At 40.4% G+C, this 22,854-nt stretch overlaps 1 protein-coding gene across 1 annotated transcript; it reads left to right on the top strand.

Moving 5' to 3' along the window:
- Positions 1–2,385: 2,385 nt before the first annotated feature.
- Positions 2,386–15,618, top strand: LOC108707577 (transmembrane 4 L6 family member 1). Its single transcript, XM_018245571.2, has 6 exons — positions 2,386–2,510; positions 11,694–11,875; positions 12,503–12,568; positions 13,204–13,349; positions 14,571–14,757; positions 15,251–15,618. Exons 2-6 carry the CDS (start codon positions 11,705–11,707, stop codon positions 15,263–15,265), a joined length of 585 nt encoding a protein of 194 aa, XP_018101060.1. The 5' UTR covers positions 2,386–2,510; positions 11,694–11,704; the 3' UTR covers positions 15,266–15,618.
- The last annotated feature ends 7,236 nt before the right edge of the window (positions 15,619–22,854 follow it).

Consider the following 22,854-nt stretch of genomic DNA (forward strand, 5'->3'; position numbering starts at 1 on the left):
CAGTCTGACTGGCCGAGTCAGTGTCCACAGAGTAAGAATATCTGGACTGAACATTCTGATACGAGGATTTGTGAGTCAGACATTCCCTTCCTGTGAGTTTGGAGCGGGGTCAGAAAATAAAATAGTCAATACTCTGTAAAAATAAATACAGACTGGAAAAACTAATAGTGACTCTGAACTCAAGCACTTTGGCCGCACAATAAATAGATGTGACTCACTGGAGGAGACCTTGATACTGTGTAGGGTTGTACAGTTTCACTGGACTCATGAATATGACAATTACTGATGGAGGCGTGTCTGTGTCCAAAGGGTCAGAGTAACCGGACTGAGTATATATATATACTTAGCATTCACATGCAATTCCTTTGTTTCTGGGTTTTGCTACAGCTGAGGATGGGTATAGCTTTGGCCCATCAGATGATTGAGCTAAACAGACGGGGGCCACAGTTTGCAGGAGGAAAAGAATATGAGAAGGTGAATTCACAAAAGGGGACACAATCTAATTCTATGCAAACCTATGCTAATAATAATATAAGGTATAATGTACCTCCCACGTCTGTGATCATATAAAGGTATGAGACCACAGAGAAGGGGCAAATTGCAAAGTGCCATGTCTGTTGCTCACAGTGTTCCCTATCACCCCTCCCTCCTTCCGTGAGCCATCAGACTCGACTCTTTGTGCCTACAGCATAGGGCTCACCAATTCCACATAAAAATATAGTGTGCTCTACCTGTTGTAAAATACCCTCTTGGGTATCAGGTGCTAACCAGTCTATCAGACCCCCTGCTCAAGGTCAAAGCAAGTCATAAGCAAATCCAAGGAAACTGTAGCACACTGATCCAGTTTTTACATTGCAAAGGTGATTTATTGGCTCTTAGTAGACAAAGTAAGGCAACGTTTCGGACCATACTGGGCCCTTTATCAAGGGGCTTGATAAAGGGCCCAGTGTGGTTCGAAAAGTTGCCTACTTTGTCTACTAAGAGCCTTGATAAAGGGCCCAGTGTGGTCCAAAACGTTGCCTTACTTTGTATTCTAAGAGCCAATAAATCACCATTGCAATTTAAAAACTGGATCAGTGTGCTACAGTTTACTTGGATTTGCTACAGTATGGGGCTCAGACAGTCAGACCTAATTGTGAGGCTCATGGGCATTTTTCTGTCCCCCTGCATCATTATTCACCAGGCGCAATGAAGGGGCCCCAGGGGACACAGCTCCGCAACACAACTTTTACAGTAACAAGTTTTATTCCATTCACTGTGCACTAGCGCAAACTACAAAATTCGCAAGTGTTCTTCCACTGTCTGAAGTGGTTGCTAAACAGTTAACGGGTTCGCAAAAGCTATATTAAATTAGCACAAAGGAAAATTTGTTGGCACAGAGGCATAACTTTAGCATTGCGAATATTTTTTCCGTTACCGACTTTTATTACATTCCCCCAATTATGCCTTATAATACACACAATGTCAAGTGCAGGGCCGAGACCTAACTAGCAAATCAGGGTTCTTAGTCCCTACCTTTGTCATTCCTTTAACCCCCATGACCAATATCACCTTCATTTGCTTTATCATACCCAGTCTATACACTGATATCTCTCGACCCAGCACTGCAAAATATGTTGGTGCTCCAAAAATACATGTTACTAATAATAAGAACCCCTTACATCCAGGATTTTATATCTAAATTCTTTGCTACTTCGGGCACCATTGGCCTCAGCTTGGCTCCAACTCCTTGATTCCCTGTGATTCTTCTCTGGGACAGGAATGTGTGCACGAATGGATGCCAGTTGGGAAGGAAATAGAATAAAATTCCATGTATTCAAATTTGCCCATGAACCCCTTAAATTGGATGGATTCTGTTCTCAGGCTAGCATTGGTCACTAGTATCCTGGCCTTGAGGGCAGACTCACCTGCTTGGCTGTAAGAGCAGTTCTTTGTTTTCCAGTGCTGTGGAGCGATATCTCTATGCTCTCCCAACATTAACTCCCTTTTTACTCTATAAAAACCCTGCAATTAATTTGTTCAGCTTCCTAATTCTTTGTAAGTTCAGAATTCACAGAGCTTATGTCAAATACACTTTGTCTTTCGCCTCAAGTGGTCTCCGGTTCCTGAAATTACACAGCAGGTACATGCAGCGCAACTGTCTGGAAGGGGGCACTGCCATCAGCAAAATATCTTCGAATACTCTCTGACATCACAGGAAGAAACATATAGTGAATAATATACATCTCTTGACCAAATGTTCATCTGTTATTGAAGAGAAACCAGGAACAGTGACCAAGAGAACAGAGCTCCATTCATGTTCACAAAATCAATAACAAGTTATCTGACATACCTGCAGCGTTAGAGGGGCCAAGGTCATTCCAAATTCTTTGCATAATATGCTGCTCTGGGATTGGTCACTGGGCTTCTGTCCTGTCTAGCGCCTGGCACTTAAAATCTCAGGATATCTGTTGGATCTGGGTGTTTTCTCTCCTGCCTGCCGGTTATCTGCATGAAAGCTTTTTAAACTGGTAAGTAGGTATTTATATTTGTTTGTTACGGTACAGTTTATGTATGGATACATTTGGCAAATATGATGCTGTATATAAGGTACATTGAAATTGCTTATTATGCCCCAGGGTATTGATAGTCAATGTGACTCTGGGACCTGGCGTTTTCCAGATAAGGGGTCTTTTTTTATAATTTTCATACCTTAAGTCTACTGGAAAATCGAAACATCAAATAAACCCAGTAGGCTTGTTTAGCCTGCAATAAGGATTAATTATATCTGCGTTTGGATCAAGTACAAGGTATTGATTTAATATTACAGAGAAAAAGGAAAGTCTATGGGAGGCGGCCTTCCTGTAATTCGGAGCTTTTTGGATAACGAGTTTCCAGATAACGGATCCTATACCTATAGTATTACCCCCTTCTCTGTTCAATGACACCTATTCTTCTTTTGTAGCCATTGATAGTTTCTCCTAATGCTTCCTATAGTGAGGTTCAAGTGATAGTCATATTTTTAGTGCAAAGTGAGCCACAGGACTTCCAGACTTCATTTGACACAGCTTACAGCAACCCATTACCCTTAAAGGCAGAGACACACATGGAGATTCAGGGAGATCAGTTGCCCATCTACAAATCTCCCCGATGGCACTCTGAGCGTTCCGATTTCCGAAGTCACCTGAAGTTTCTTTGTGAGGCAACTTGGAGCGACTTCGGAAAACCGATCCAAATGCCATCCCGCCGGTGATTTAGATTCTAGCCAGGGGCAGTTTGGGAGGTTAGTCGCCCAAAGAAGAACTGATTTGTCTCCGGGCAACTAACTCTCCCTGAATCTCCACGTGTATCTCTGCTCTAAAGCTTCCTGGTATGGGATCCGTTATCCATAAGCCCGTTTTCCAGAAAGCGCGAAATTATGGGAAGGCCATCTCTCATAGACTCCATATCATCCAAATAATCCAAATTTTTAAAAATGATTTCCTTTTTCTGTGTAATAATAAAACAGTAGCTTGTACTTGATCCCAACTAAGATATAATTAATCCTTATTGGAAGCAAAACCAGCCTATTGGATTTTCTGGTTGGAATGTTTTTATTGGATTTTCCAAAATAAAACAAGCAAGATTTTAACAAATGTACAAAGTTGTACTATGAGGCATATCCAAACAGTTTGCTGTGACTCCAGACATTGAAGAGAAATACAATAGCGATGAAAATTGGTGAGCCGCATTTTACCAAAAGAAAATAAACTCAGTGAATATTAAACTGATATAATAAATTATACAATTATATAGTAAGGAATGCAAATTAAATATAATGAGGTATATGATCAACCACTGCAGGTTAGGTTATATCTGTAACGAGTCAAGGATAAGTGATTTAAAGAAGAACTAAACCCCCTTTCTAATACAAACCCCTACCCTCCATAGCCCCCCCCCCTATTTACTTGTGCGGGGGGAGGGGAGCCAGGAGGGGGGACTATGGAGGGTAGGGGGTTTTTATTAGAAAGTGGGTTTAGTTGTCCTTTAAGGCTAGAATCAATTTGATCGCAAATTATTAACCAAGTTTCCTGTAGATATTCATTTGTGAAGGGGATCAGTTGATTTAATCCTTATGGCTTCTTGCCAGCAGAGGTTATTTAAAAGAGATTGGATATCTATTAATGAGGGGGTGGTTTCAGGCAGCCAATTTAAGAACAATAATTTCTTAGTGGCAGCTGTAAACAAAAAAATTAGACTGAAAAGTGGATTATTTAGGCCCCTTCAGATCAAATCCTGAATAGTCTAGATGGAGTAGTGCAAATTATGGTCTTACTTTAAAGGGGAACTATCGCGAAAATGAAAATTTAATATAAGCTTCATCATACTGAAATAAGAAACCATCTTAATACAACTATTTACATACTTTGCATTGTTTATGAAATAATCAAGTTTATCTTCACTATTCCTCTCTCAGCATCTGTTTCTCTTCATTCTCTCTTCATGCAGCAGTTGGGTGTCAGATATTCATTGACAGTTAGAGCCAATATATCTTATAGGCAGTGGTGTAACTACCGGGGGAGCAGGGGGTGCGATTGGGCCAGGGTCCGCACCCCCTCAGGGCCCCCCCGGCAACTCGCGCGCCACTCTATTCTGCAGATTTTCCGGCCGTACGGGGGGGGGCGGGGCCCGGCTGCACGTCCCGCGCCAGGGCCCGCCCCCCTCTAGTTACGCCTCTGCTTATAGGGGGCTCCTTTTCCTAGAAGATGTATTAGAGCTCACTCTATTATAATCACCAGACATCATGTCTCTCTACATGCAGGATTTGTACTGGAATCAGTTGCTTGAGTGAACTCTAATTCATCTCCTAGGAAAGGAAGCCCCCCCTATAAGACATATTGGATCTAACTGTCGAATATCTGACACCCGACTGCTGCATGCAGAAACAGATGCAGAGAGAGGAATATTGAATATAAACGTGAATATAAACGTAGAGGGTTCTTCACAGTCAGGACAGTGAGGTTGTGGAATGCACTGCCGGGTGATGTTGTGATGGCTGATTCAGTTAATGCCTTTAAGAATGGCTTGGATGATTTTTTGGACAGACATAATATCCAAGGCTATTGTGATACTAAACTCTATAGTTAGTATAGGTATGGGTATATAGAATTTTAATTAAAAGTAGGGAGGGGTGTGTGTATGGATGATGGGTTTTCATTTGGAGGGGTTGAACTTGATGGACTTTGTCTTTTTTCAACCCAATTTAACTATGTAACTAACTAACTAACTATGTAACTATTTCAGAAACGATGCAGAATATTTAATTGATTGTTTTTAGAAAGTTTCTTATTTCAGTATGATGAAGCTTATATTAAATTTCCTTTTTTGTAATAGTTCCCCTTTAATATGAAGCTTCAACTCAAGGTTCAAAAACGTCTCCAAAGCTATCCAAACCCTTTGAACTTTAGGACAACTCCAAAGATAGTGAAATAAGTCTACATTTACTTGGGTACATTTCAGACAGAAAGGCTGAGAACCCGATTTCTTCCTATACAATTTTCCATATCCTAAATAGATCAATTTAAAGTGTTGTACTCTCCAGTTTTCCGACACCAAGCTATTGGATTTTCTAGCAAGATGTAAATTACAGAAAGACAGGTCTCATACCTGTACCAAGTTCCAGCATAAACACCAGTATTCCTGCCCCAAAGATCTAGTTAATCATTTAGAATAAAGGATATTGATCACACTGGGGACTCTGTAATATTTAACAGAGTATTATATGGCCAACTTCATTTCCCACATTCTGTAAGTGGAACTTTATCATTGAAGTGTCTTTAGTAGTAACCTCTAGCAACCAATGAGCAATTAGCTTGAATTATCACAGTGCAGCTAAGTTAGGAAGGAATCAGTTGCTATGGATCAGTAGGGCTCGTTAGTGTGAATTAAAGGGCAGAACGTTTTCTTTGTTAATTTATTCTTGCACTTGCATGTAATCTTTTGTTGCTCTTTGAGAGAGGATGAATAAAAATGATGCATAATATGAACAGTCCTGCACAAAATCTAGTCACTTTTCACTTTTATTTCTTTATTTCTTTTGCCTGCTACTTTAAATCAAATACATTTTCAGTCACTTGTAAATATATACAGTGTTTGTATGTGTGTGAATTGCGTTAGATATAGTGGTATATATGTATTTACAGTCTTATGAAAACGTTTGGGAACCCCTCTTAATTCTTTGGAGATTTGTTTATTATTGGCTGAGCTTTCAAAGTAGCAACTTCCTTTTAATATATAACATGCCTTATGGAAACAGTAGTATTTCAGCAGTGACATAACGTTTATTGGATTAACAGAAAATATACAATATGCATCATAACAAAATTAAACAGGTGCATAAATTTGGGCACCCCAACAGAGATATTACATCAATACTTAGTTGAGCTCCTTTTGCAAATGTAACAGCCTCTAGACGCCTCCTATAGCCTTTGATGAGTGTCTGGATTCTGGATGTGGCTATTTTTGACCATTCGTCCATACAAAATCTCTCCAGTTCAGTTAAATTTGATGGCTGCCGATCATGGACAGCCTGCTTCAAATCATCCCATAGATTTTCCATGATATTCAAGTTGTGGGACTGTGACGGCCATTCCAGAATATTGTACTTCTTCCTCTGCATAAATGTCTTTGTAGATTTCCAACTGTGTTTAGGGTCATTGTCTTGTTGGAATATCCAACCCCTGCGTAACTTCAACTTTGTGACTGATGTTTGAACATTATCCTGAAGAATTTGTTGATATTGGGTTGAATTCATCCGACCCTCGACTTTAACAAGGGCCCCAGTAGTCCCTGAACTTGCCCCACAGCATGATGGGACCTCCACCAAATGTGACAGTAGGTAGCAGGTGTTTTTCTTGGAATGCGGTGTTCTTCTTCCACCATGCAAAGCGCTTTTTGTTATGACCAAATAACAAATTTTTTGTCTCATCAGTCCAAAGCACTTTGTTCCAAAATGACTGTGACTTGTCTAAATGAGCTTTTCCATACAACAAGTGACTCTGTTTGTGGCGTGAGTGCAGAAAGGGCTTCTCTCTCATCCCCCTGCCATACACATGTTCTTTGTGCAAATTGTGCTGAATTGTAGAACGATGTACAGATACACCATCTGCAGCAAGATGTTCTTGCAGGTCTTTGGAGATGATCTTTGAGTTGTCTGTAACCATTCTCACAATCCTCCGCATATGCCGCTCCTTTATTTTTCTTGGCCTGCCAGACCTGGGTTTTACAGCAACTGTGCCTGTGGCCTTCCATTTCCTGATTACATTCCTTACAGTTGAAACTAAGAGTTTAAACCTCTGAGATAGCTTTTTGTAGCCTTCCCCTAAACCAGAGATCCCCAACTTTTTTTACTCGTGAGCAACATTTAGATATAAAAAGAGTTGTGGAGCAACACAAGCATGAAATAGTCTCTGGGGTGCCAAATAAGGGCTGTGATTGGCTATTTGGTAGCCCCTATGTGGACTGGCAGCCTATGGGAGGCTCTATTTGACAGTGCACCTGGTTTTTATACAAACAAAACTTGCCTCCAATCCAGGAATTAAAAATAAGCACCTGCTTTGAGGCCACTGGGAGCAACAGCCAAGGGGTTGGGGAGGAACATGTTACTCACGGGCCACTGGTTGGGGTCCACTGCCCTAAACCATGATACTGAACAATCTTTGTTTTCAGATCTTTTGAGAGTTGCTTTGAGGATCCCATGCTGTCACTCTTCAGAGGAGAGTCAAACAGAAGCACAACTTGCAATTGGTCACCTTAAATACCTTTTCTCATGATTGGACACACCTGCCTATGAAGTTCAAGGCTTAACTACTGTAGCTAATCCAACCAATTTAGTGTTGCCAGTCATCAGTATTGAGCAGTTACATGCATTCAAATAAGCAAATTTACAAGGGTACTCTCATTTTTGCACAGCTAGTTTTTAACATTTGATTTAATCTCATACAACTGAATACTGCTTCACTAAAAATCTTTGTTCAGAAAACACCCCAGTACTCAGATGTTCCTGGGAAATAAAAGACATACCACTGTTATCTATTAGTAAATTATTATGCAGGCTGAGGAGGGTTCCCAAACGTTTTGATATGACTGTAATTATATTGTTTCCCAGTGTTCTTCTGCTGACCTGAAGCTCTGAGTTGGGTTATATAGTTGATCTGTCAGTTGCATTTACTTTTTTTATTGATTTAGCCTATTGCGGTGCTTAGTTACCCAGAGGGCTAAGTGACCTTAGTGACTTTCAGAAATAACTGCTGTATATTCTAGGAACCTCCTGGATACTCAATTTATTGTACCTACGTGTGTCGGGGGAGGGGGTACTTTAATAAACACATAGGGGGTATGTTAACAACCTCCAATTTTTACAGCGAATCAGCAGGAGGTCGGCCTAACTGTTGGTGCTGTCTGTGCCTGTTCTGTTCTAAAGTGCCGGTAGGATTAAGTGAATTAAAGGGGCAGATGGTTGTGGGTACTGTATGAAGATCTTCAAATTGCATGTAAAACACCCCCTTTTTTGTGAACTTGTGAACTGGCTCCCCGTAGCTGGTAGAGTAGCTCCTCACATAGGAAAAGGGGCTGGCGAAGGTCTTTTCTGTGCAACACAGACTTCTCCCACCTCAATGCGATGAACCACACAGACTTTTATTAAGCAGCTCCACACAGAGGATGGCAAAGTGCAAATATATCAATAAATTATGGCACAATTGATCAGACTTTGCTATATCTTTAATTCACCAATACACACATCATCTCACAGTGTTCCTCCCAGAATCCTCTAGTACCCCTGTCCTGTGGATCAACACTAGCAGAGTGCCTTTGGCCATTCCAAAATCCAATGAAAACAGCAGCACTCCGGTATTATTGACAAAAGTGAAAAACTTTACTTAAAATGCCTTAGGCAACGTTTCGGGCTATGTAGCCCGAAACGTTGCCTAAGGCATTTTAAACGGATACTGTCATGCGAAAAAAATAATTTTTTCAAAATGAATCAGTTAATAGTGCTGCTCCAGCAGAATTCTGCACTGAAATCCATTTCTCAAAAGAGCAAACAGATTTTTTTACAATCAATTTTGAAATCTGACATGGGGCTAGACATATTGTCAATTTCCCAGCTGCCCCAAGTCATGTGACTTGTGCTCTGATAAACTTCAATCACTCTTTACTGCTGTACTGCAAGTTGGAGTGATATCACCCCCCTTCCCCCCCCAGCAGCCAAACAAAAGAACAATGGGAAGGTAACCAGATAGCAGCTCCCTAACACAAGATAAAGTAAAGTTTTTCACTTGACAAAGGGCCTGCGTAGCCCGAAACGTTGCCTAAGGCATTTTAAATACAGTTTTTCACTTTTGCCAATAATACCGGAGTGCTGCTGTTTTCATTGGATTTATGCAGAGTTTGCCCTGGCAGTTTGCCCTGGCCGGGTCGTGTGGGTCGGCAAAAGCAAGGCTGGCACATCACTACCTTATACCAAGTTCTTACTCAGGGTCGGACTGAGCCGGTGGGACACCGGGAAAAACTTGGTGGGCCTTGGCCCTAATGGGCCCCCCACCGGCCCCTCCCTCTCTTAATCTGCCTGCCCCTCACAAAAACTAATTGCGGCGCAGCGCAACGGCATTCACGCATGCGAGGCACCATTTGTGCATGTGGGCTGTGCAGCACCGTTCGTACATACACGTGGGGGGCCCCGGAGGTTTGTAACCCGGTGGGCCCCCCAACGTCCAGTCCGACCCTGTTCTTACTCATCCTTATGTACACTCTAATATTAATATTCAATAACAATATAGAAAAGGATTCAATGAAGCCTCAATTCATAGAAATAACCGTGGATAAGAACTTGGTCAAACGCAGTACATTTTTGCTTTAGTGGATCAATAAAAGCACAATTTTTGCAGCAATGTACTGCGTTTGACCAAGTTCTTATTCATATTATTTCTAGGACTCTAATATTAATAGTAATAACTCTAGCAAAATATAGCCCCCTTATCCTTAGTATGTACGGCCATCGGATCTTCTTAGGTCAAAAAGGATGTACCCACCTGTGCACTCCCTGTTATAAGCTACTGAAGGCGAAATTTCCCCAACAGGACAACCTTAGGGGTTGGTGCCACCTACTGGCTGAACTGAAAATTAAACTATTTACACTGAAATAAATTCTTCTTCACCTCCTACAATTACTGATTTCTCTATAGATTCTCACCATGAAATAGATTCATTTGTACTTGTTTAGTAGAAAATAGAATATACACTTACTATCATGTTGTGTTGCTGATTCCCCCACAGCTTTATGAAGGTGGGACTGACTCGCTGTGCCTTGGCAAATCTATCACTGTATATAAAGGATAAGTAAACCTTTACAAGAAGTGAATGTAAAATTGATGAAGGCTTTTCTAAGCACTTTTGTAATTTACATTCATTATGTATTTAGATTTAATTCCAAGATATTAAAGGATACATGTACTGTTAATATGAATGAATTGTGTTACAACAGCGCCACCTGCTGGTCATTATCCCACCAGTCTGACCACCAAGTAGTCAAGGAAGTTGTCAGGAGAAACAAAGAGGCTTATCTGATATTCTTATCCTTGGGAAAGATTTGAGAAAGGTTTCTAGTTTTTTTCCTAAGCAACTTTTTCAACTGACAACTTCCTTGACTACTTGGTGGTCAGACTGGTGGGAAAATGACCAGCAGGTGGCGCTGTTGTAACACAATTCATTCATATTAACATTACATGTATCCTTTAATATCTTGGAATAAAGTGAGGCATATGTGTGTCTCAGCCAATACTTTAATGTCTTCATAGTGGTTCGTGCATAAACTGAACCCTCCACTGAAGGCAGTACTCACTAGATTTGTTCTTCCCTGTAACAGGCACGATTCCTGGATACAGTGGAAGTGATTCAGAGTAGAGGTGCTGCACAAAGCACAAAAGAGGGTGAAAGAATTCCCTGAATTGAAATTGTCAGACACGTCACACTTGCACATGTGCTCATTTACTAACACTGTGCATCACTTTGCTGGTTGTGCCTTCTTTAAAGGGGTGGTTCACCTTTAAGGTAACTTTTAGTTTGTTATAGAATGGCCAATTCTAAGCAACTTTTCAATTGGTCTTCTTTTTTTTTATAGTTTTTGAATCAATTGCCTTTTTCTTCTGACTCTTTCAAGCTTTCAAATGGGAGTCACTGACCCCATCTAAAAAACAAATGCTTTGTAAGGCTACACGTTTATTGTGATTGCTACTTTTTATGACTCCTCTTTCTATTCAGGCCTCTCCTATTCATATTCCAGTCTCTTGTAGAAATCAGTGCATGGTTGCTAGGGTAATTTGGACCCTAGCTACCAGATTGCTGAAATTGCAAACTGGAGAGCTGCTGAATAAAAAACGAAATCAGTCAAAAACCACAAATAATAAAAAATTAAAACAAATTGCAAATTTCACTGTCTACATCATACTAACAGTTAATTTAAAGGTGAACAACCCCTTTAATGAATGAGGTGCAATGGACCAGTGCAGGGCTCTTGGGTGTTACATCTATAGGGTCTGGTGGAAAATTGGAGAGGTGCAGTTGTACTGGGATTCTACTAAGGTCTATTACATTGTAAATGACAATTATGGCTAAAATGCTGCATTTTGTTAGAAACAGATGATTTTGTACAGATTTTTTTATCTTTTCTTTATCAGGTTCAGTTACAATGTGTACAGGGAAATGCTCCAGAATCATTGGGGTGCTCCTGTTCCCCCTGGGGATATGCGCAATCGTTGCCAATCTTCTCCTGTATTTTCCCAATGCTCAGATTCTGGAGGTGGATCAAATAACCGATTTTGTCTGGTTCTTCCATGGTATCGTCGGAGCTGGACTTCTGGTATGAACTTTGCTTTTCTAGTGCCTGAAACATCTGATGAAGTCTATTAACTGTTACAGGATCAAGAAGCAGAGTCTTTGATGGCGATAGAGCAGTTATATATAAATATTGGCTGGCCAGACATCTATGTAAACTCTCTTTTATAACCCAAACATACTTCCCAACTGTCCCGTTTTTCGCAGGACAGTTACGATTTTGACAGAGTAACCTGCAGTCCCGGGATTGTTACTTTTCTATCCAGGCCTCTCCTATTCATATTCCAGTCTCCAGGGACTTTATTTAGATTTATTTTGAGTTGTGCGGATCTAAAAGTCCCACCTGCTTCTACCCAGCTATGCTAAGTACCTTGTAAACTGCAAAGTAATGCGATTCATTCTGCTTTCTGTGGACCTATTGTCTATTTCCCCTCTAGGTCCCTGTGGGGCTGCAGTTTGATCAGCAGGCGGTGGCACATGGGTGGCCAAATTGGCCAAAGATCTGTCTGTTTGCCAAACTCACCAGTGTAAATAAATTCAATGTATGGCCGGTTTTAGTCAGTAATTGGTGATAAAATACTCAGAATAACTTTTACACTGATAGGATATTTTATATTCAAAATAATCACCATGATATATTCTCGCCCCACAGGCTTTTCTGCCCGCATTTATGATGTTGGGGGCTGGAGGTGACGGGTGCTGTGCAAACAGATGTGGGGTAAGGATCCAGAAATTTTATAGTAGACGGCTTTCACAATGGCAATTTCTCTTCAGGTACATTTTCCGGAAACCCGTTTTCCAAAAAGCTCTAAGGGAGGCCTCCTCCCTTAGACTCCATTCTATCCAAATAATCAAACTTTTTTGAAATGATTTCCTTTTTCTGTGTAATAATAAAACAGTAACTTGTACTTGATCCCAACTAAGATATAATTAATCCTTATTGGAGGCAAAACCTGCCTATTGGGTTTATTTAATGTTTACATGAATTTCTAGTAGACTTAAGGCATGAAGATCCAAATTGGTCCCAAACATTCTGGATAACTGTATTGCTCCAGTGTTTGCTTCTGATTTGAAACACTTGGCCACTAGGAGGCACTCTAATACTTTAAAATCGGTGGATGAGAAAAAAAAAGTAATTTAAAGGAGGGTAGTTATTGTCCCCATTTTTCTACTTCTACAATCCCAAAAATGTAGTGAAAATTCCAGCAAATTCGAAGCAGAAGGTTCAGTTAAGTCCTAGCTGTTGTGTATATGTATACAAGTAACAAGTGTCTATAAATATATATATATATATATATAATACTATTTATCATATATATGTAATACTCATCTTGTTCCTCCGTTCACCTACAGATGTTGTTATCAGTCCTGCTGTCGGCTCTGGGGGCTGCCGGGGGACTGTACTGTGTCATTATCTCAGCCATGGGCTTGATACAGGGACCTAAGTGTGACACTGGAAATAACATGTTTATATATCCCTTCAGAAACACCACCGAAGAGTAAGTCAAATATCACAATAATATATCGGTTTTTTGCAGTTTAAAAGGAGAACTAAACCCCCATATAATAAAACCCAGAAGAAGATGGCGCCCGTGAGCTCTGTGACGCTTACTCTGCAACGAGGGTTAATTACAGTATATGGGGCAATTACTGGAATTATCACGTGTGCGGGCGGGAGCAGAGAGGGGAGACTATGTAGGGTAGGGGGTAGTGGATTTTATTATATGGGGGTTGAATTCTCCTTTAAAACGGCTGTGGTTTTGTTGCCCATGCCTTGCTGAGCATTTATATCTCATTGCTAATTAAAGGTTTAACAGCCGGCACTACAATGGCTTTGTATATCTGACCACTGTGGTCTAAATGTGAGTTTAAGGGTCAGGGCATACGCTCAGATTCGGGGAGATTAGTTGCCCAGCGACAAATCTACTCTTCTTCGGGGCGACTAATCTCCCCGAACTTCCTCCACTACATCCTGGCCCAAAACTGACCAGCAGGTGGCGCTGTTGTAAACAGTACATGTATCCTTTAATATCTTGGAATTTTAAAAAAAATGAATGTCAATTGCAAAAGTGCTTAAAATAACACATGAATTTTACATTCACTTATTTTAACGGTTTACTTATCCTTTATCCACTGAACATGCAGCAACCGCTCAAATGATGGCTTTCGTTATTCTCATTGCTTGAGACCAGGGACAGACAAAGGCAACAGAAAGTGAAAGAAAATAAGATTAAAAAACAGGAAAGATAGAATGGGATGGTATAAAATGAAAGGAAAATAAACAGCATATGTAAAAATGTATAGTGTAATGAATAGAATAAATGTAATATTTTTATACTAGTGATCCCCAGCCAGTGACTCGTGATCAATATTTTGCTCACCAACCCCTTGGATGTTGCTCCCAGTGGCCCCAAAGCAGGAGCTTATTTTTGAATTCCAGGCTTGGAGGCAAGTTTTGGTTGTATATAAACCAGATGTACTGCAATACAGAGCCTCCCATTGGCTGCCAGTCCATATAGGGGCTACCAAATAGCCAATCACAGCCCTTATTTGGCATCCCCTGGAAATATTTTATGCTTGTGTTCCTCTGCATTCTTTTTTACATTCAAATGTGGCTCATGAGTAAAAAAGGTTGGAGACCCCTGATTTATATTATTCTTGGAACATTTGCTAATCCTAACAATAATAAAAGCAGCTTTCGAGTTTCTCTGTCTCTCTAGGGAGAACTATTTGTTTAACCCAGAGATCTGGGACACATGCAGGGAACCTGAAAACATTGTGCTGTGGAACATCGTCTTGTTCTCTATCCTTCTGGGTATCGGCGCCATTCAAGCCATTCTGTGCCTCATTCAAGTCATCAATGGCCTTATTGGATTTCTGTGTGGCACATGCATGAGGAAGAGAAAGGTTAGTTACCCTTTCATTTCATTATTATCCATGGACAATAATTATCTAGGATTATTTTTTGCGGAGAGGCACATTTGTGGGTTATAAGTTGTATCGTTACATAAATAAAACGTTTACAGGTATGGGATCCGTTATCCAGAAACCCATTATCAAGAAAAACCCAAATTACATGAAGGCAATGTCCTGTAGACTCTATTAAAATGAAATAACTTGCATTTTTAAAATGATTTCCATTTTCTCTGTAATAATAAAACAGTTCCTTGTACTTGATCCCAATTAAGGTACAATTCATCCTTATGAGAGGGAATATAATCCTATTGGGTTTTATTTAATACCTAAACTATTTTCAATTAGGTTTAAGGTATGGAGATCCTTTTTTTCAAATGTTTAAAAATGTGTTTTTGGGGTTTGCAGGGAGGGGTGAAGTGCTTGAATTGTAATTAGGTTTTCTATTTCTAAGTAACAGATTCTGAGTTTGTCTTTTCTCTTTTAGACGGGAGTTGCTTGAGCTGCGTGACACCGGACGGCTGAAAATTAAGCTGAAAATGACAATATTGTGTTTTTGTATTTGAAGGACACTCGGGAAATTAACATTATTCTAGGAAAAGTTAATATATATATATATTTGTATACATGTAATTGTGGAGAACCTGGAAGTCAATTTCTCTATGTTGTATAAATTCTAAAACTGATAAAAAACATTCCTGCACTAGTTGAAGACATAATGTAGCCGTGTGCCCACAGGGGCCACAATAAGGGCATCATACGTGTATCGTGCGTAATTCTAAGGTACCGTATATACTCGAGTATAAGCCGACCCGAGTATAAGCCGAGGTACCTAATTTTACCTACGAAAACTTGATGGTGACAGAGAATTGCCAAACGGATTACTGTGTGCATTGTCCCACTGTCCCACTACCATGTGCAGAGGGTGCTGTGTGATATTGCCATCACTGTTAATCCTTCATATAACCAACAGAGGGAGCTGTGTGATATTGCAGTCACTGTTATTCTTTCATATAACCAACAGAGTGCGCTGTGTGATATTGCAGTCACTGTTATTCTTTCATATAACCAACAGAGGGCGCACTGTTATTCTTTCATATAACCGACAGAGGGAGCTGTGTGATATTGCAGTCACTGTTATTCTTTCATATAACCAACAGAGGGCACTGTGTGATATTGCAGTCACTGTTATTCTTTCATATAACCAACAGATGGCGCTGTGTGATATTGCAGTCACTGTTATTCTTCATATAACCAACAGAGGGCATTGTGGGATATTGCAGTCTCTCCCCAAGTGAACTGTTGGTATAGGAATGATTAAAAGTGACTGCAATCTCAGCTACTGCCCGCTGACCCGAGTAGAAGCCGAGGTAGACTTTTTCAGCACATTTTGGATGCTGAAAAACTCGGCTTATACTCGAGTATATACGGTATTACAAATACAGGTATGGGATACAACCTGCAATCCAGAAAGCTCCAAATTACAGAAGGCCGTCTCCCATAGACTCCTATTTTAAATAATTCAGAATTTTAAAAATGATTTCCTTTTTCTCTTTTGATCCCAACTAAGATATAATTAATCCTTATTGGAGAAAAGACCAGCCTATTGGGTTTATTTAATGTCAACATTATTTATTAGAGTTAGAGAGGTCCATATTACGGAAGGATCTTGGGTCCCGAGCAGTCTGGATAATAGATCCGATACCTGTATATGAGCAGAAGGAAATAAAAGGCATTTGTCCAGGACACACAGCATCTTTTTCTTGACTTTTTGCATCAGGGATGTCCAACTTATTGTCCTACAGATGATGTTGAATTTCAGCACTGAACTGCTGGAGTGTTCTCTGGGAGTCAGCTCTATTCATTATTCCTATAACTTCAATGCCAGGGCACCTTGCTCTTAACTCCAGCACAGATGCCAAAATGTGTTCAAAGTTGCACTAGCCCAGTCACTCAACCAACCAACCAACTAACCAACCAGACATTGACTTTCATTGTACTACCTGTACTGGACTAAACAAGGATAACTGTTGAGTGGTTGCTGTGGGTTACAATAGAGGAATCGGTTGCACCCATGGTAACATATGCAGCAAAGAAAGTCTAAGAGCTCTAGAAGCTATAACTATGAAGGTGAATTTTGTCAAAGAGAAGTCACAAAAGCCTTGAACTGAGCTCCAACTGGTAAATTCCTATCACTGATGAGATCAAGTACAAAAAAACAGCATCTTGTTCCAGAAGATACCATTGTGCTTTTGTACTAATATTTCCATAATTATTTTCAATAAATAATTTTCCACGTTGAGATTATGATTTGCTTGGTATTTGCCATGGTGACGGTGAAACTGAACATTTGTGTCTCTGAACCCAACAGCTGGGAAGGATACATTAAGACAAGAAGGTTGAACTTGATGGACAGTCAAATGAAATGATTGTGTTACTATCTACTGTATGAAACCAAATACCAAAGAGCCATGTTTGGAATGATATGATCGTATACTAATGTAGGTGGACTCCACTGGTTAATACTTGCTCACAAGCTCCCCACACCACCCGGAAAGCCTTAAGTGAATTCTAGAGACTGTTAGAGCCCAATACCCACCCTTATATTCACTCCATGGGAATGTTCCTTCAACTGTTGAGTTGTCATCCTAAAGGGGAGCCCAGAACAATGGATGGGGAACAGCCAGAGGGAAATTTAGAATAGAATTTGGAGAGAATCATTCTGAGATATTTTCTTGGATAATCACTAACTGTGTGAAACATTATTATCGACTAGCAGAATTCGAGAAAAAGGCAGCTTTGAGTATTTTAAACCCTCATCAGAGTGGAAAAATATTATACAATCAGGGAAGTCCAACCCTCCAATGACCAAATCAATATGCATAATATGAACCTTACTCACAAAGGCTTCCATGTATGAAGCTTTCCTGCAGAAAATATACACTAAGGGGCACATTTACTATTGGTCGATTATCGAGGGTTAATTAACCCTTGATATTCGACCCTCGAAGTTAAATCCTTCGACTTTGATAATTCGTTCAATCGAACGATCGAAGGAAAAATCGTTCGATCGAATGATTAAACCCTTCGATCCCAAATGACTTAGAAAACCTATGGGGAACTTCCCCATAGGCTAACATTGGTGCTCGGTATATTTTAGGTGGCGAAGTAGGTGGTCGAAGTTTTTTTTAAAGAGACAGTACTTCGACTATCGAATGGTCGAATGATTTTTAGTTCGAATCGTCCGATTCGAAGTTGTAGTCGAAGGTCGAAGTAGCCAAAAATATCCTTCGAAATTCTAAGTATTTTTTATTCTAATCCTTCACTCGAGCTAAGTAAATATGCCCCTAAGGGTCAGGGGACACAGGCAGATTCAGGGAGATTAGTTGTTCGCCGACTAGTCTCCCTGAACTGCCTCCAATGCCTTCCTGTCAGCTAAAATGTAAATCACCGGCAGGATGGCACTTGGTGCAATTCGTTTTCGGAAGTCGCCGAAAACTCGTGAGGAATTGCGCCGAGTGCCATCCCGTCGGTGATTTACATTTTAGCTGACGGGAAGGCAGGGGAGACTAGTTGCCTCGAAGAAGAGGAATCTGCCTGTGTGCCCTGACCCAAAGAAGGTGTGATATCAGGACAACCAACTCAGATACAGCTTTGCGTCATAGCATTAAACAAGGCCAGTTAGTGCTAATGGCCACATGTGTAAAGGAGTAACCCAAACAGACAACTGGTAGTTACCAGGTCCAGCTTCAATGGGTGCAAGTCTGTCAATGGTCACTTCCACAGGAATAACAATGCAAATATCTGAAGAAATCATTGTGTCAAAAGAAGGGATGCACCAAATCCAGAATTCGGTTCGGGGTTCGACCAAGTTTTGGCCAGGATCCAAGTGCCTGGCCGAATCCAAAAAATCTCGTGACTTTTCATCACACAAAAAAGGAAGTAAAGTTATTTTAACTGCACCTTCTGCGCATGGTTCTCTTTCACACTTTTTCTCCTAACTTACATATGCAAATTAGGGTTCGAATTCGGTTCGGTATTCTGCCAAATCTTTCACAAAGGATTCGGGATTCAGGCGAATCCTAAAATAGTGGATTTGGTGCATCCCTAGTCAAATAATTTATCACAAAACCCAAACTCCCATCAAACCCTAATAAGCCCAGCCGCTGGTGAAGTTGCAAGAGATACCCAAACTGCAAAATGTCAAAGCAAATTAAAGGTGGTTTCACTTTTGGGTTTTGGACACCCTTCCAGTGTACAAGCCTTTTAGTTGTACTGCATGATTGAAAATATTAGTTATCATTCACCTGATCCCAATATTACCTTCAGCTGAGGGCTGCACAGGCAGGGATCCCCTGGTCACAGTCAGATGGTGTCTGTATATAGAGGCATCAGAGGCTTATCCATATCTAGAGATTTAGCTTTTTATTACCTCAACCTTGATAAAGACTTGGTTAAGAAGGTAGCTGGACCACATATTTTCTCACACACAGGGGAGAAAAAGATATCCAAGTAAAGAAGAATGCCAATACCTGTATTTGCAGCAAACGGGGTGATCCCAAATGTATTCAAAGGTGCTATACAACACTTTTCAAACGATCAAACGTTTCGGGACCGCATGGCCCTTCCTCAGTGAAACCCAACCATAGAGATTGTGCATATTTATAGACAATTAAACAGTTTAGCTGTTTATTATTCGCCTAAATACCCAAAAGGAAGATAAATGTCAGTGCCATTGATACAGTCAGTGTTAAAGATGCTCAACATCGCAGAGCAATGCTTCTCAAACTGTGGGGCTGCCACCAGAGAGGCTGGAGCAGTGGATGGGTTGCCCAGCCTCAAGCCCAGTTCGGGTAAGAGACGAGAAGAATGCTTATTTGCTCCTGTAGACATCCCTCAAATAAAAGCAAGAAGGTCAAAGAGAAAGAATTTGGGGTGAACATTTAGTTGGCTGAATTGTTGATACAGCAATGTTGACATGAGTTTGTAACCTTGTTATGGGCTAAAGTGGGGACCCTTACCAAAGATTCAACAACAGATTTTGGTGCGAAAAACAAAATCTGTTCTAGAGATTTTTTTTATAAAACCAGTAATTAAGAACGTATGTGATAGCTCAAGATTTTGTCGATTAGTAGACAATTGAGTTAGTGTTGATCTGACCAAGGTCAAGCAAGAAAACAGATGACACAATGGTCATGTATTATATGTTATTCCCAATCTGTGTGTATTCAATAATAAAACCAATCTATGAATTCCTCTTAACAGGTGCAGTATTTTTTATTACCCCAATGAGATCCAAGAATTATATGACTATGATGGCCCCTATTCAGGAAATTCAATGACCAACCTTCTCTTTATCCCAGCACTGATTGGAGACGTTTTCTGGTTTGCCGCCATACTTGCTTCATTGGGTAAACTCAGGTTATTTACTGGGGTTAATTTTGTACTGTAGGTACAAACGTATCCGAGTGCAGGTTTCCATTGCTTCCATTTTTCTTACTTGTAATAGACAATTGAAAAACAAATGCTGAATGTCTATAGAGCAGTTTAGAGCCCGTATCGCAAGCAGATTATTTTCTCCTTTTGTTTTAAGTCATTTCGGGAACACAAACTGCATGAAAGCAGTAGACAGCAACACAAAAACACATGACGATCATGCTGTGAAGCTGCCTGAACACCTGACTGTGTAGATTACATTTGTTTGTTGATTACTGACAACCAGTACCAAAACAAAGATTTTAACATGTGCTAGAAAACCTGTTTAACTGTCTAACTGAGACGCTCAGCAGAGTAAAAATTCTTGGCAATGTTCTGTTGTACAGATGGTGCTCATTCAATTTAGTGTTTCTGGGTGCTGCCTATACTGGTTGCTGTCCAATATTTAATATTCAAGACTCACTTTCCTACCAGCTCCATCCTTAGCTTAGACCTTCACTTTTGTGCCAAGACTTGGCTTGTCTCTTGACACTTATAAGATTTGCAAGTATTTTGTGGTGACTGGTGGCTTCATTGGAGTTTCCCAATAGGCATTGGTTTCACTGGCCTCCATTAGCTTTGTATGAAGAGAGACTGCCAAGGCCACTGTGGCTTTTGTAGGAGTGAAAAGGAGACGGGTATAAGGGATGAGTGCTACAACCACATAAAAGTTGTGATGCACTTGCACAGACACTAAATAAGAAAAATAATGAAAATGGGGGAGACAGGAATGTGCATTGGTCAATCCCCTCTCTTCCAATAAAGTGAAAAAGTGTGGGGTTTACATTGACCTGGAATGGTGGCTTGACAATTTTATCACCATAGCTTTATAACTAAAAACACCTGTTTGTTGAAAATATATGAACTTGGACAGATACTAAATTGCTAATGAAATAGGAGCCCAGAGAATGTTCATTGATAGATCCCCCTCTTTCTTCTATGTTTGTGGCTAATTTGGCCAGATCAGTTGCACTTCTATTGCAATTTACTTGCCCTTTGAGTGCTCCCACATTCCCCTTTTTGTTCGGTGGAACACAGAAGTGCTCTTGCTAGCAAGTCCTTACTAAGTGCACCATTAAAGGATGTAGACAGTCCCTCAATAAAGCCCTTATTCATGGGGTCCCTGAACCCAACCTAACATAGGGTTCTAGGTTTCCCTTCTTTTAATGAGGTATCCTCTTGGCTCAGATCCTCCATCACTTTTACCTACTAAGGTAAATCCAGAGAGAAAACTATTGAATTCCTCCCCTTTTATACACACAAGGAAACAAGGCACATACAGAAATATAAATATTTATTACAACAGGAATAGTTTAAATCCTGCTCAGTAGGGTTAGTTAACTCACTGTCTGGAACAGTACATTCCGTGTTACCTTCAGGAGCTCTTTGACCACCACTAATGCCAGTAAAATGGCAACTTGCTTTACAGAAATTGTACCCCTGCTTAGCTTTATGCTCACCCCATATCCATCACATATTCATATAACAGCCTGAAGCCCTTTCAGAAAAATGAAATGAAGGTACATTCACTGTTGGCAAGACATCATAGTGATGTCTTAAAAGTCAAAAAGCCATTTTGAAGACTAGGCTAAGAAAGAAAGGATTTTACTATAACTACAGCATCTAATACAGGCCCCACAGTAATGTCCCCTGCTGGTTGATTACTCATAAACATAAAAATGTAATTCTACGTAGGTTAGTAGAGTGTTTTCAGAGCTTGGCATCCAGCATATGATCCACAGGAGCAAGTCTCCATGGATGGTGTAAATAACATTGTCACCAACTGCTCTAGGGCCTTGGGAATATTCCACGGCAGATATATTTCTAAAGAGTCTTTTCTGCTACAACCACACAAGCAAAAGTGACGTCCACCCTAAGTGCTTATATCTCCTTACTTCTGGCAACCCCATCCATCTTAGTTGGAGCGGTTGCAGCTTCCACGGGAGAGCATTTCATTGTGTATAGACAACCCTGGTTTGGAAAGTGCCTGAAATAGGACCCAGAATATTGTTAACTAATAATCAGACTAGTTATGGTTTGCTGACGTCCTATGAAAGAGGAGAATCCGGTATGATTTTGCCCATTGTGTTGCAGCATTTATGTCCCATGTATGTGTCAGTGGCTGGGATGGGAACTTTTGTAGCAGCCATCATGTCTTCTGCAGACTCTGCTCTTCTGTTGTCCAGTTCTGTATTTGGTTATAACATCCTAAATATACCTAAATGTTAGTAGAGCTTTACTTTATCTAGATATCTAGATAACCCCAACATTCTTACCCTTGAGCCACATTCAAAAGCAATAAGAGTTGGGGAGCAACCTGGGTGGTGTCAAGTAAGGGCTGTGATTGACTATTTGGTATGTGGACCGTCAATATACAGGAGGTTCTGTTTGGCAGTACACCTGGTTTTTATACAACCAAAACTTGTCTCCAAGACAGGAATTTCAAAAATAATCACCTGCTATTGGGCTACTGAGAGCAACATCCAAGGGGTTGGTGAGCAACATGTTACTCACAAGGTACTGGTTGGGGATCACTGATTTAGAGAGGTAGGTGTCATCTGGTTACAGTATGGTCATGAACACTCTTTGCAAATCCTTATCAAAACTGATCCAGAT

The sequence above is a fragment of the Xenopus laevis genome, chromosome 2L (genome assembly GCF_017654675.1).
Source record: "Xenopus laevis strain J_2021 chromosome 2L, Xenopus_laevis_v10.1, whole genome shotgun sequence".
Classification (NCBI taxonomy): Eukaryota; Metazoa; Chordata; class Amphibia; order Anura; family Pipidae; genus Xenopus; species Xenopus laevis.

Coding starts and splice junctions, on each gene's coding strand:
- LOC108707577 (XM_018245571.2), top strand. CDS start 11,705: ATGTGTACAGGGAAATGCTCCAGAATCATTGGGGTGCTCCTGTTCCCC. Junction 11,876..12,502: donor TCGTCGGAGCTGGACTTCTG/GTATGAACTTTG, acceptor CTCGCCCCACAG/GCTTTTCTGCCCGCATTTAT. Junction 13,350..14,570: donor TTCAGAAACACCACCGAAGA/GTAAGTCAAATA, acceptor CTGTCTCTCTAG/GGAGAACTATTTGTTTAACC.